Below are 15,576 nucleotides of genomic sequence, written 5' to 3' on the forward strand. Positions count from 1 at the left end.
ACGGCCTATACTTTCCTGAAGCTATTTAGACAGCAAACAAGTAATTTAAATTACTTAAGGAATAGTGCATGATGGAAGTTATAAAAAACTTTTTTTTTTAAATGCAGATCAAAAACTACAGCCTTACAATCCAATACAAAATGACTTTAATACTATGCTTTAAAAACTAAAACTGTAAATTAATACTGAAAGAGGTAATGTTTTCCCTGAGTAAGCTTTAAAGTTCAACTATACTAAAAATGTAAACTTATTACCTTTATTATGTTAAACTGTTTATTTTTACGTTATAAAAGCTATTAGAAATTAACTTAAGCAATTTTTAATTACAAAAGAGAAGTGAGCATTAAGCGCTAAACCATAATTATTTAAGCCACTTTACAGTCTTGACACTAATTTCGATTTTAGTAACAAATATTTTTACCTTTTCACTAAGTTAGTCATTCTTTACTTAGCTAAAATATTGGATACCGATGTAAATCTTTAAATAATAATATTTGCAATAGTATTAAAATTCCCCCTTCTTTCATTTAGAATGCAAGCACTCAAGTTTTCCTTATATTTTTTCGAGTTTTAATAACAGAGAAACCTTAATAAAATACGCACAACAATAAAATGTTTCTAATATTATTTTAAAGCTATCTTTGTAAATTTCTATAATACTAAAAACAAACTACAAGCTTATGCAAGATTAAAAACATAATTTATGTTTAATTTAATATGTGTATAGGTTTGTTTTCATTAAACGTTTTACGTGCGTTGTAATGCTTACTACAAGACCCTTCGTAAGCTTTTTAGTTTCGAAACAAATTTTGTGGCAAACAGCTACTTTTTTAACCTAAAAAGTTATATGTAAATATGTTGTTAAGTTTTTTGTGATAGGGGTGTGGTTGTTTATGTGTATGTCCAAATATATGTGATACATAATTAGGGATCTGTTGGAGTTAATCATATTAGAATTTAGAACTGTGGTTCTTAACCCCTTTTCAGTGGCGACACAATCTCAATAGCGGCCGATATTTTTTCAGAAGAGTGCATGTAAATTATACGCCTACATACGTAGTTTGCAAGCTTAAATAAATTGCTATCCCTGTGGTTGCTTTATAAGTAGTCTCATTCAGCGGGACGTCAGCTTTTTTCGGGATAAATAATTTCCAAATACAATAGTTTTCGAACATAATTGGGCGTGCAGCTGGCTGCAGTGGTTTGCAGTAAGCTATTTCGATGCAGCGATTTCGAGCAATTCCCCCAACTATATTTTGTCTTTTTTCTAATTACGCCAATGCAGTTTTTCGTACTCAGCACTGTTCTTAATTTTCTATTTTGTGATATGGACATAATGTCAAAAGTCTACAGTCCCTATTTGAATTACAATCTTTGTCAACTTATATTAAAATAAAGACTAAAAAACAATATTTGTCGCAAACTCTCTCAACAATGCAATCTTTGTCAAATTAATATATGCTAGTTATTGTATTTTTTGCGCATTGCGCGATTGTATATCCCGCCTTTAAAGTCATATTTCTCGAATTTGAAATGTTTAACAGGAAAAACATACCGTATGAGTGTATGTTTTACCTTTTTATAGGTGGTTTCTGTGTAGTCCTACAGTTTGTAGACAAATCATCTCCGATTGCTACTCAAATCTTTTTAATAAATGCCAATATTCGAGCAATATATTTATACTTACAGTGTGCCAATTAAGGAAGACTTAAACAACTAGACTATTTACTTGTCTAAATTAGTTTAGACTTAAAATTACTGCTTTCAGTTTTACCGAATTCGCTAAAACTATTAAACTAAAATATAAAATAGAAATTCACGATCAATTTAGACATTTTAAAAGTCCTAGTTTTTTATAGGTAGGTCGATGGTGGCCTAACCGTGACTCGCAAGCCACACGCTCTTCAACCGGTTTTCTGTGACTCTTATTTAATGTGTATTTAAGTTTTTTAGAATGTCCTGTGTCAACTTTTTTCTGTTTTTCCCATTTTAAACATTTAGTCCAAATTAAACTTTTGGCGTTTCGCGGAAAACTTGTTTAACTTTCTAATATGTTTTTTTAGCATGTTTTGATAAATATTGTTAAATAAATTGCTAACTTCTAAAAGCAACCTAACCCTTGAATGCATTTTCGTTTTATATTTGCGCACAGGACTTGTTTTATATCGCCACGTTTTTAACATGATCCCTCAAATAAACCTGATCGATCCAGGTCCTTCTCGTATCCTTTTGTACAATAATGTCAACGTGGCCAAAGTAGCATTTTAACAGAAAAAATTAGATTGTAACTTGAAATAGGTCACACAAGTAATTTACAAATTTGATTGGAATAAGAACTTGCAGTATGTCGCTTTAACTCGTCGAAATAGAAAACTAGAAGTGCGCAAAGATAAAATTACAAAAAAAGCAATGTACTTGAAATCAATTTTCGTTCGCTATTTAAATTCTGACACGATCATGAAACAAAAATAAACAACTTCACAACCAGGGGTGGATTTAGAATATTCCTTTTGGGCGAAGGGCATTGTGGAAATTGTAAAAAAATTATATAACGTGAAGCGCAGGCTTACCAGACATCGCGATTGAGCTGAGACAGTCCTGATATTGAGGGGATTTTCTTTGTGTCTCGGATATAGTTGACCAAAAAGTTTTGGTCAGGCATGTGTAGTCAGTCCGCATTAGTAACGGATCGGAGCCGATAGCCTACCCGATATGAAGTGGTAGTATCGGTATCGGTATTTATCCGATATTAGGGTGATATCGGTGGAAAATTAATATCAAAGTTTCATCCACGATTTGCGATCAAACATAGCTATTCTACCTTAAAACGTTAATTTATTCAAAAAATAGGTTAACCAATGGAGGTAACTTAATTAGCTAAGCATTATCAGTTTTGGGATGCAATTTTTTTTTTAATTTTTATAAGTTTTTGAAGTCCGTTTACCATAGAGTAAGAAATAATGGCATTAAATAATTTAAAAATATTAGTCACCGAGTTGTTAGCTTAAAATTACTATATCGCAAAAAAAATTGGCTAACAATATAATGGTAGTCTGTACTTAAGTTAAAACCATCATTGGTTTTGCAGCAAAATATTTTTGAGATTGCTTATGCGTAGAGTTACCAAAATTTTGAAGCATAAAATCAGGACGCTTATAAAAAGTCACCAGACTAACCTTTTTTACCGTCATTTCAGAATGACGTAATCAAAATACGTCACAGCGTGGTGTCACAAAACATGTAACTTATAAAATCCTGTTGTTTCGAGGCAAATTCTCTACTGAATGTGAAAGTAAAAATGGACTATATGTATTCTGATTGTTTTTGACAAATTAAGAAATCAAGTTTTGGTGCATAATGGTTGGAGGTTGTAGTAAGACGTAATGAAAATATCAAAGCCCATATCCTGCTATGTTGAAAACGAATAAAGAGTTATTCGAAACGTTCAAGATGATACCTACTTCTGTATGGGCGTTGATATTTTTATTAAGAAATCAAATAATTTGCGAGAAAAAACGACTTTTGTTTTCAACATGTTGTTAATTCAAAAGCGGTTTGCAAACAACTCAAAATGGCTTTTATCCCGGTTTCGTTTTTTTGGCCCGAGTCGGATCGGCTTATTTTTAACAGACTCCGCAGCCCTGCTAGGCGTGTTTATCTAAATTTTTATATTGTTGTTCAGTAATGTTTAAACTTGAAAACATGAGGTCTCGCTGTGACATATTTTTGTGATGGTATGTCACACAAACCACCCAAAAACAATAAACAATGGACTCGCCTACTGTTCGCAAGCGCTCGGTTTAAAATTCCAAAATTTGCTATTCATGCGCTTTAAGGTACACAAAATCATGTGCATATTTGTTCAGCTAATTTAGCGTAAAGCGCTATAAAATGTACAGTGTCCTTATTATAGTGATATTTTTTTTTTGTATTTACGGAAACTAAAGGTAAAGTAAGGAAATATAATTTTAGGATGTATGCCCTGTGACATTGGTCACCTCCACACGAAATATCTTATTTGAAACAATGTGCGTACAATGACTATAACGTCCGTAAAAAGAAAATGCTGAGATGGGGTTCAAGTCTTCATTTTTTTAATAGATTGGATTTTAAACTGGCAATTTTTGTTTTAATTTTATCAAGTTGGTATACCTAAAAATAAACCGAAATTCAAACTAAAATTAAATCGCAATTATTGTCCAATTATAATTCATAATAAAAACGTTTTATTAGATTGTTTTCGGAAGGTTTTTGTTCTGTAGTGTTGGTATTAATGGGGAGTCTACTAATTAACGACATTGCCGAAAGTTGTATCGAAGAAAAAAGGGAAATGAGAAAACAACTAAAATTGGCGTACCCGACAATTTTAGAATAGAACTATCGGCAATTGCTTTGTTTTTTTATCAAAAAAACAGTTTTTCAAAAAGTGTACGTTTGAATTAAATCGCCAACTTTATTAAGTTAGAAGAGGACGTGACACCTCGGGTCACACAAAAACAATTTGCCTGTTTGTCGATATAGCACGGCATTTTCATTTAACACGACAAATAGCTTAATAAGGTAATAAGCACTGTTCAGCATGAGTTTCGCCTTCATGGATTCTGAGTATATACGTACTTTCCTATTATTGCAACAAGCACATTCATAAAACCGTATAGAAAGAAATTCAAGATTTTTATTTAAAGCATAGCAAAGCGAAATGAAAGGATACATACAAACATTAAAAACCTGCAAGGAAAAGGATTACAAGGAAAACTACATGCGGATTTTGCGATATTTATTATAAATGTGTAGCGGCAAGGTTATGTGCTCTTTTACCGTTTACAATTTTTAGTTTAACGTACACGATTTAGCCTTTTTTATTTATAATCTTCAAACGATACGCACGCCCATTTACAAAATTATTGGTTTACCGAGTACCCTGAAATATGGTTTACAAAATAATTTTTAATAAACGCATGGAACTTGTGTTGTATTGTCCAGAGTTGCACCTAAAATGCTTATAAGACCAAAAAATTAAAAATGTTTTTTGAGCACAAAAATATAAAGGAGGCACAGGTTGACAGTTGAACAAACAGAGAGAAATGATCACTTTGGCAATCAGGGCTTACGATGCGATTAACCTGGGTGCTGCCCATAGTAAAGCGCAAACGATAGCAACATCACAAGCGACTTGACCCGATGGCGCTATCGTCACAGTAGCAAGTACATGCAACCACGCGGTGTTACTTGCTGGAGTCGTCCGCAAAAGGGGCGTTCTTGTTTCCGGGTGCAAAGGTGCGCGAAATCCAGTTGCGCGTATCGGGCCTCGAGCCCTGCTTTTCCAAGCTCCGCTCGTATTCGTCGGGCAACCAGCGTCTGGGGGCCTCGTCCTGGTAATGCGCGTGCGCAACGTGTTCGACCCCGAAGGGCGAGCGCGAGGAGTTAACGATGTCGGGCTGGTCGTTTTGGCCGTTGTTGGGCCCCAGGAACATCAGCTGACCCGCCTCGAAGTCTTCCATTCTTTGTTGGCTGCTCGCCAAGGACTCCCTACCCGAAAGCGAGGTCTGCTGATTCTCGGGTGGGACGTAGTTGTCGACATCCGTAAAGGAGACTGGACGCCGGTGGATGCTCCCTAGGTCACCCTGTAGATGTTGTGTTCGGTGTTGTTAACGGACTCCAGCCATAAGACCGAGTAAAAAAACAACATCAACATCAGAATAAAACACAGTCCGGAATAAGACCTAAATCGGCCTAAAGCCTCATGGTCGTAGTACCGTCTAAATGGGAGTAAGTCTTAAATCCGTCGGAATAAGACCTAAAAGGTCAGAATCAGGCCTAAACAACACTTTACCTAACCCCAAACCCCACCCCCAAGTACATCACTAACTCTCCTAATAATTTTAACCACTTTTTTAACACAACACACCATTGCCCACCAATAACCCCAAAAAGGACCAAAAATCCGGTGCCAAAACAGCGGCGTCCTGACGGCGCCGGTCAAACTAGAGCGTCTAAACGAAGTCAACAAAACGGTTAGGGCGTATTCCAACAGATTTAGGTCTTATTCAGACGATTTCGATCTTATTCTGTACTGGACAGTAATGTGCATATTTGGCTGTATTATGTCGTTGGTCTTAATACTACGGTTTCATAGACTTTTCTGCATTAGGTATTGTGGCTTTTTGGGTCTTATTGCTTTCCCGTTGTTAACAAGTCAGTTTTAAAGGATCGTCAAATTTAATTGAGTAAGACCATTCATCATCGAAACGCCAAAACATATTTTGTCCGACAAAGCAGCAATCAGTTAAGTAATAAAACTAATTCTTGAGTGTTAGTCGAACTCTCTCATGTTTAATTTAAACGTGAATGGACTAATGGGTAGCCATTAATTTGTTTAGATCAAAGGCGTGCAACGAACGACCAGCGACACCTATTTATGTGGCCAGCACAATCTTTGCCAAGTTGTCCTTTATACCATATGTTGCAGGGGTTCTTAAACTGGGGTCCATGGACACCTTAGGGGTCCGTGAACTAGTTTAAGGGGGTCCATGAAGGCCTAATTGAAATATTAGTGTATATTTAAGAAGTTACCATTTTTTCAAAGAAAACAATTTAATTAAAAATAAAACGGATTTGCACTAAATGTATTTAGACTCCATTTCACACTTTCACATTTTTGGACCGAAATCAGCAGATTTATGAAGTTTATTTGTATTGTGACGTCATTTTATGACGTCCTTTTTTTATTTTTCCCCTACCGTGGTCCACACGAGGCCAAAAAAAAATTTTAGGGGTCCGCGGTAAAAAAAGGTTAAGACTCCTGATATATTGTTATGAGCGAAAAAATAAACAAATAAATCTTGCTACGCTCTGCACTTACCCTAACGTAGTGGTGTGAAGATTTTTCTGCGCTTTTTCGTCTAGCTGTTTGGCAACGTACGATACATACGATCATCGCGAAGACAATTATGACAGACAGGATGATTACGATTATTATATACACCGGAAGTGCTTGCTTCAGGATCTCTATAAAGATAAGGTTTATCGTTTTAAAACGCGACTTCATTGGCAACAAGTAAGAATAACTGTTTAACAAAGTAGGAAATACGGTTTGTTTAAATTTAAAACATACAAACAACACTACAATTTAATATTAAATATATAAAAATATGCATTTTATATTTTTGAAAACTCCGAATCAAATCGGTTAAGTAAACAGAAAAACGTCAGGTAATTTATAATATTCAATAGGAACGATTTGTAGCAAAGTGAAGTCTCTATTTATAAATAAGGCTGTTTTACGCTTACTCCAGTTTTGTAAAGTCATTATGAAATATCTAAAGTCCAAAGTATAATTGTTTTACACAAAATAACAAGTCAAGTTCCAGTCGAAGTCATCAGTAATCAAATTTAAGTCCCAGTATTGTCGAGCAAGTTAACTCCAAGTAAAATTATTAACATAAAAATAAAACGTTAAACCAGTAAAACTGGTAAACTCGGCGGAATATAAGCAATTTCTCAACTGTAAACACAAATCCACAACATTCAGCACAACTTAAAAAAAATATATAAAAAAAAGATTTAATCAAAAAACATTTTGATATAGGCCAAGTTATTTGAAAAATAACTTACGTTCAAGTCAAGTCATTTGTTCGAACGACTCAAGTCAAGTAATCTTGCCCAAACTACGTCAAGTCAAGTGATTTAAAAACAAGGACTTTAGTGCTCGTAAGTGATGTTATTGACCTGAATCAATACAACACGGCTGGTTTACTCACCCGTAGGAGTATTTGGGGACGTATAGGGAATGTGAGGTTTATCTTGGAAAACAATCATCACATCTGCAAATGTGGCTGATGTTGCGTTTGTCGTTATGTTTGTTACCACCGAGTTGGTGGGCTCTTTTGCGGGAATGGTGGCCACCTAATGGCAACACATATAACAAGTTAAGGTCTATGCCACTTAACATAACACATGTCGCACAATAGCTCAGTCTGTGATTCTAATATTTATGAAGCAAGGTGTTAAGACTGTAGCAGCGTCATTCAGCTGTTGTGGATTAGCCATATTTCGACGCCTAAGGGCGTTATTATACCTCCGTTATCGGCTTCGAAGAACGCGTCGAACGAGTTCATATTGTTTGTCATAGTTTTAAACTACGTCAGGTAATTAGAAATTTTACTCTAAAAAAATGCGTTTTTTTTTTAGATACAATTTTGTTACTGTTAAAAGTGTATGTTATCCCAAGAGGGAGGGGGCTATTTGGTTAAGTGTTCCGGGGACAGCGTCTATTTTGAGAATTTCTTAATTTTCTTCAAAAAACAAAAATAAATTGTGCCTCATATTTAAACCTCTACAATTGACGTGTATATGTAACTACGCGTAAAATAAAGTAAAATACATAGGCTACTGTGTTTTCTCAACCAGCTTAAAATTGAGGAAAATGGCCTCGTTAACCACAAATTAAGCATACATTGCATTTTACTTGTCATATATGTATTATAACCGTGGTATACTAACAGTGTGCGTAAACAGTACCAGAAAAAAAGCATTTTTTGGTCGTTTTGAGTGATTTATTTAACGGAATCCAAAGTCAAAGATAAAATAGTTATTTTTAAAAATGTTTGATTTATTTTCGACTGTGTGGTAAACCCTCGTGCCGTAAACCAATCAATCACATTTAGCCTACGCTTTAGCCTCAAAAAAGTTCGACCTAAAAACGAAGTTCGTCGACGAACCACGAATTTTGTTGTTCAACTAAAATAAGTAATTTCATATCACAAGCGTTTTTTTTAAATGCATGATGTCACGTTTGTTTAAAATAATTACTCCAATAAAAATAGTTAATTTTGCAAAATACAGTTTAGTAGGGAATCATGTCATCAAATAAATTAAAGATAACAATTCGTATTGGGTTTTTTACCTCAGGACACTTGCAGCACAAAACGCGAATTTCGTAGTCGATGCAGTAGGATGTATTTTGTTCGTTTGGGCCACTATCGTTGTATGGCCGCGACTTACATATGAGACCAACGGTGCTATTGCATGTAACTTCTTTGTTGGGAAGCATATCAAATGGAACCATTGGGTTCAAAACGTTCCTAAAATAAGTTGGGACACAAGAAATATAAAACGATAAAAAGGAATAAAACAATTTATTTGAGAGGATTATACTTAATTCTATAGTAATTTACATATGCTTAATCTGGAACATGATCAATTTTACTAATTTGGTCGATAGAAGGACGGTATCTGCAGAAAGCCTATGGTGTTTGGAATTAAACTGGTGAGCGGCTTTAGTCATCTATAACCAAAGAGTTTATTAGAGTGAGTGACTCCGATATGATTTAAAACAAGTGAGCAAGACTTCTTGGGGTACAAATAATAGAAAGCAATATTCCATTTTCACGATGTTAATGATGTAATTAGCAACCAACTATTGTAAACCGAAATGTGTTGCTATTACAAACAAAATTATTTACCGGTAATTAAGTAATATATTTGGCTATCAATTGTATGTTCGACTGACAACTGTAGCTTACATATTGGATCAAGCATGCTGCAGGCTAAACCAGCACGCTAACAGAAAAACATCAATCAAATTGGAAAGCCCGAGGGCTTGTGGAACAATTGAAGCGTGCATAGGGCTACATATTTGGGGGCGGGTGAATTTGCCATGCTGTATGTAAAGGAATACCTGCACTGGATGTCGACTGGGACAGCACAGAAATCGTACTTTTCCTGGCGAAGTCTGGCGTAGCTGTTATCATCACCAGTTAATGGATTGTAGTCGGCGTTGTTCATCCATTGGCTCCACTCGCCTAAACAAAGAGATTCTCTGTCGATTAGGGTTTCTAAATAAGAAATAGCAGTAGTAATGGTGACGTTTTATCGATAAACCTTTGAAGTGGGTCAACGAATGTTTATGTTACACTTTTTAAATGCAATACATATCTTTTTTTTATTATTGAGTAAAAATATAGGTTAGATGAAATATTATTGGGTAAAAATATAGGTTAGATGGTTTACTGCACTTTATAACCAAAACAAGTTAATTGGGGTTCATTAGAGAAAAATAAAGCAAACAAAGCAAACAAAGCAAACAAAGCACAAATAACAATTTTCAAATTTTATGTAATAAATACATTCTTCGTGGGAACCGTTTGCTAATCTTTAGACTGAAAGTTTCAAAATCGTGGCATTAATTATATTGGGGTAGCGCATATAACTTTACTTTACTTAGTACCATACTTTGAAACAATAAATGGTTTGACCTACCCTAAAACTAAAAAACGTTAACAGCCCATAGCAAAGGTCAGACGAGATGTATTGCCTTCACCCACGCACGTATGAGTCACACAATTTATGTCCTCTTCGAAAAGGTTGAGGCGTTTAACTATAACCAGCAAGATGACCCAATCAGAACGGATATCATTTGATCGATTTAACAAACTCATGATCACAGTTAATGATAAAGGCGGATCACGGACCACCAAGTTATTATATAATATCCGTCAATTAAGTCCACATTACCCAAAGGCGCAACGATGTGATGACTGTTAGCGGATTACCAACTTACCAAGCAAACGTATTGCCTGCTACGACTGTCGAAGAGCAGCTTTGGCATTACACAAAAACTGATCTAACGGTGCTTCGGCAACAAGTCTAAAAGTGCTCTGATAAAAATGTGCTTTTTAAAAGTTCAATGGCTCCAAATGTAAAAAAAAAACAATTAAATATGTCACCGTGGGGTAATAAAATAAAAATTAGGGTTTATGCGACGGCAAAACAAATTTGTAGCGCTATATTAGGTTTTTTTGCAAACCCATTTACTCTATATTTACTCTATTTGGCAGTAAACGTCACTTATTACAAAGCTGAACGATAACAACAGTATAGCGTTTGACGCTACGCGTGATCCGACGAAAGCTTTCTACGCTGGACGCTGGTGCTTGGGGCGTAACACGCTCAACAAATGACTTTGACGGCGGACCCTACAATTAAGGCGTTAAGTGCGTGAATGGTCAAAGCGGGCGACAGGGTGTTGGACTCTCGTTGTATTAACGTCATAATAGCGTATTAAGTCGGTTCATACTCCTTTGTACACGACGGGTGTTTCTGCTGAATTTATTTGAGGTCGAGTCGTTTTTCAAACATTGGTCAGCCCGTTATCCTAAAATACGCCGAACCTGAATTAATAGAAACCAGTACTGACACAGCCTCGGGGAATATATAATGCTTGGTCTCATACGCTTGTAGGTATAATATTACTGCCTGCGATTTAGAAAAACTCAACTCTTCCGAAATCGAGATATGTGGTTAGGTAAAGCAGGATACTTACAAGTACAATTTGAGAAATCAACCGTTTCCGTATTATCTTGGGCATAACCTGTGAACAAACAAGATGTCAATTTTAATCTTTAGTTACATGAAAGCTCATTTTAACCTATATATTAGCGATTTTGTAACTATAAACATTTTGATGCAAGGAAACATAAAATAACGTTTATCACACCCAAATTATTGTAAATTTAACACATAATAATGTGCTTTTTAAAACAACGCTATATATTCATCTTGAAAGATTCGCAATAATAAAGGATTTCTAAACTAGGCTCTTACCGTAATCCAAAATGAGTGACAATGCAAAACAGACGAGAAACAACTTTGGAACTTCCATCATCTTACGTTTCAACTGGTAAGCTAAGATGACATTGATCCAATAAAGTTGTGCAGGTTACCTGTGCCTCAGTCCCGTATATGTCTTTGTCTTCTTACTGCCACTACTCGCGGCGTTACAAGCAGTTCAAGGAACTGACAGAGACACCCGCGGCGAGAATCAGCTTCGGCACTCGAGAGGAAAAGCAAATTTTCCGCAACGCTGAATCGACGAGATACAACTTTTCTTGTCCAATACAGTTGCCACAAGTTAAAATGGGGTACATGTGAGGTGAGCGGCTGCCGTCTTAGAGGAAACAAAAGCAATCAACCATCAATATTTAGTATAAATCTTTTAGATTTTAGCTGCCAAATTTCGGTGGTGACGCACTTCGCTAGTTAGAATAACAGTTTGAAGTTCTGAGCAAAGTAGAAGCTACTTTCACTGTTACGACGCTAAAAAGGCCACGGAAGTTCTGCGACTTGATGGACAATAGATTTTATGCGTTTCGAAAATTTTAAGAATTCCGCGCCGCGCCACTCTGGTGCGTATCAATCGATGTTTACTTTGGTGGCCTCCAACGAGAACGGCCTTTTAATAGTTTGCGCCTGTAAAAAAACCATAACGATAAAATGCAACTTCTGATTAGCTTTAGAGATTCTCTACGTTCTACCCTTGCATAAAAGAAAAACAATTTTAAATTAACATCTAGCTTTGCCACTGCTTAGCATACTCTTCCGCGATAATTCCAAAATTACTCGTAAAAAACGCGTTACAGAGTCTTCTTCAGGGCAATAGCTTGTTTCTAAGAGGCGGCTTGTCACGGCTGCGGAGTAATGAATCTTGTGTAGTCAAGGAGGACACTCTTGCCTGCATATGGTCTCCCTTCACTACTTACACGTGTTAGACCATGACCGAGAGATAGATTTGCACGCGGCGTTGACGCTTTTCGCCATCATACTCGGGTGTTAGGTGTCTGTAACACGGCACTGGGCTGGTTTCCCTAATCACCATCAACATTTCGCCCCTCGATCGCGAACAGGCAAGCTGCTATCCAGCCATCCCACTCGGCAGTGCGGCTTCGCTGACATTCAAGCCGAACGAGCGCGACTTACATCACACGGCGCCGAAAGCGGAATGACCTCTCGCCAGTCGACGACACGCAGTTTTACGAGGCAGCCGAAGTCTGTCCTGGCCCCGCGCGCCGTACTTGCTCAAACGTGACCGCTCCCTTTTCTCGATCCGAACGCTTGTTGTTGTTGTTTTGCTAACGGCAAGTCGCCGGCTATTAAAACGCCATTAACCAGTCGTTTTACGCGAGGAAGTGGCCGGGTTATGGTGGTTTAGGGGCGGAATCTAGTTTTTGGCTAATGCAAGGCCTTTTCATTATTATAGCGTTAGTCACCTTTGTTGCGGGTATGAATTATGAAAAAACTTTGGAGAATTTAATGCAAATTTTTTAGAGAAAATATTTTTTCCCGTTTTAAACGACACCTTGTTCCTGCTTTAACACTTCACTTGTATTTGATAATTCTTTCTACAAATCTGCCTTCTACCCTCCTTTAATGCCATAGTTATACTACGAATCTTGGTGCTAGTTCAAGGCAACCTATACATAACTTTTGGTACCCTATCTGTATTTAGCTTAATAATCATATAGTTTTTTCGAAAAACACCGTAGTCGGGAGGCATTTCTTTTCGTTGCAAGAAGCATACTTATAATAGACAGTGACGTAATTTTTTACCGTATAACCTATTTGTTAGAACTTAAAGTTGTTTCACTTGTTTTGCTTTTAGTCGACAACCCAAAGTGACTTGCGACGAAGAAAACATAAATCAATTAAATTAGCACGTACGAATAAAGGGCGCTCTTTTACTTATGTACGTGAAAATTAAAAAAAAAAACTTTCTTCAAATACCGCATACCACAACGCATATTGTTTGGGTTAGGGTGCGGGTTAGCGTTTGGTTGAGGGTGGGTCAAGTTATTATTAATAATAAACATAATATTACTTGACCCACCCGCACCCTAACCAAACAATATGCGTTGTGGTATGCGGTATTATTTTGTTTTGTTTTTTGCATAACTTTTAACGTAGTAAAAGAGCGCCGAATAAAGTCTAAAAATTTTTTTTTGTATCATTTAAATACAGAGTCAAATTAGTAGAAAAGACAGGATCACGTTATCGCATTAAAAAAAAAACATGCCGAAAAGTATGTGATTTGGCTTTGTTCTTAATTATGACTCTTAATATCCTTGTAAAAACAGTTATCATTCTTGTTAAGTGTCAATAATTATTGAAATTTTATTTAAACGTGGTGTGCGATTTTTATAGCGCGGTGAACTAATGTATTTATATTTGGTTGTTTGCTTTCTTGCAACATAATGTGGCGAAGTGACACATAAAGTACTTTAGCCTACTGCTTGAGATGGTGCTGATTTGTTTGGTAATTAACGCTATTTTGGTTTGTGGTTTAAGGCTACAGGGTAAGAGCATAATACATTTTCTAAAGAACGTTGGTTTAAATGTATACAGATTTGTCGCATCAGAGCAGTGTTTCCTAACCTTGTTATATTAGCGCCCCCTTGGGCTCGACAGATTCTTGTAACGCCCCCATGTCACAACAAACCTGGGGTGTATATAAGATGCTTGATTTGGGAGGTAAAAACGACGTTGGAAAATCGAGTCAAGAAATAAGTAACTTAAATATATTTAGCAAACGTGTGACGAGGGCGCAAAATAGTTTACGCGTAAAAAGAAAAAAAGGTGTCTATCTAGTTTAAATAAACAGACATTATGAATTTTAGGCAAAAACACGATGAAACACATTTAATAAACTAAAGCGAACTGAAACATATGCTACCAGAAGTCAAACAATATAAGCACGAAGGTTTAAGTTAATTCAGATTTAGTCTAAATTAGCAAAAAAAGTCAGCGCTACATGCTTAGACAACCGTGGGTCGCAGGCCACATATGCTGCTCTTTTGTATAGTGGTCACTGCACAGTTCAACTTGCCTAGATCGTCGCCAATTTGATATGTGTGACTTTTGGCAGTTATCGAAGTACGTTGAGAAGGAAATAACGCACTTGGTCTCTTTATAGTAATTGACTACCCCGATATATAACTTAAAAGTACATTTTACGATAACATTTGTAGGCTAGGGGAGTTTTGTTAGCAAAAATGCAGCTGTAGCGCCTTAATGTGGTTGCCGCCGCGCAAAACAAGAAAAGACACACAACGCCTCCTTGCAATTCTTCAACGTCCACAGATATTGCCCACGTTAGAAAACACTGCATTAGAGTGATATCTTATTCAAAAAACTGACGTCATGCCAGTTAAACAGCATGATTTTACATAACACATTTTTCTGAAAAATGTCTGTGTTATAGTTGTTAGAACGACATCACGCTGTTCTTAACCACCATTTACACCCGTCCTAAAACTAAAACGATATAAATTTATGGCAATAGTATTGACTTAATAACAGAGGATACTGTTTTCATCCAATGATTCTTTCTACACTAAATATATTGTGACAATGTTTAAAAATGTATGTCCACTAAAAGCTACTGCAAGCATGATGTGACGATATAAAACGAGGAAACTTGTTAAACCCGATTTTACGTTAGGATAGAAAACGTGCAACTGAACCTGAATTAAAAGAAAGGGGGCAAGGCGCGAGGAAAGCGACTATTTAATTCAAAATAGCTATACTTTAAGTTAAATGTATAGGTGGTGGTGGCCCGTCTAGCGCCTATAAACGCACATTGCTTGATATATTGACATTTAACCAATCGTGGGGCAATTGATCCTGAGTTTGCAGATGGGTTATTTACGATACAATGTCCATATAGCAAAACGGTATAAATTCGCGCAAAAGATCAGCCTTTAGTCTAGATAACATTAAAGTTGTTGTTATGTCACCATTATA

At 36.2% G+C, this 15,576-nt stretch overlaps 1 protein-coding gene across 1 annotated transcript; it reads right to left on the reverse strand.

The window, feature by feature from the left end:
- Nucleotides 1-4,603: 4,603 nt before the first annotated feature.
- On the reverse strand, nt 4,604-11,944 carry LOC146167918 (uncharacterized). The gene is made up of 7 exons (XM_083389170.1): nt 11,605-11,944; nt 11,324-11,371; nt 9,680-9,803; nt 8,906-9,083; nt 7,761-7,905; nt 6,863-7,008; nt 4,604-5,624 (listed from the first exon to the last, which is right to left on the reverse strand). Exons 1-7 carry the CDS (start codon nt 11,663-11,665, stop codon nt 5,226-5,228), a joined length of 1,101 nt encoding a protein of 366 aa, XP_083245296.1. The 5' UTR covers nt 11,666-11,944; the 3' UTR covers nt 4,604-5,225.
- Nucleotides 11,945-15,576: the final 3,632 nt, after the last annotated feature.

This window comes from Ascidiella aspersa, chromosome 1 (genome assembly GCF_963924565.1).
Source record: "Ascidiella aspersa chromosome 1, kaAscAspe10.2, whole genome shotgun sequence".
NCBI lineage: Eukaryota > Metazoa > Chordata > Ascidiacea > Phlebobranchia > Ascidiidae > Ascidiella > Ascidiella aspersa.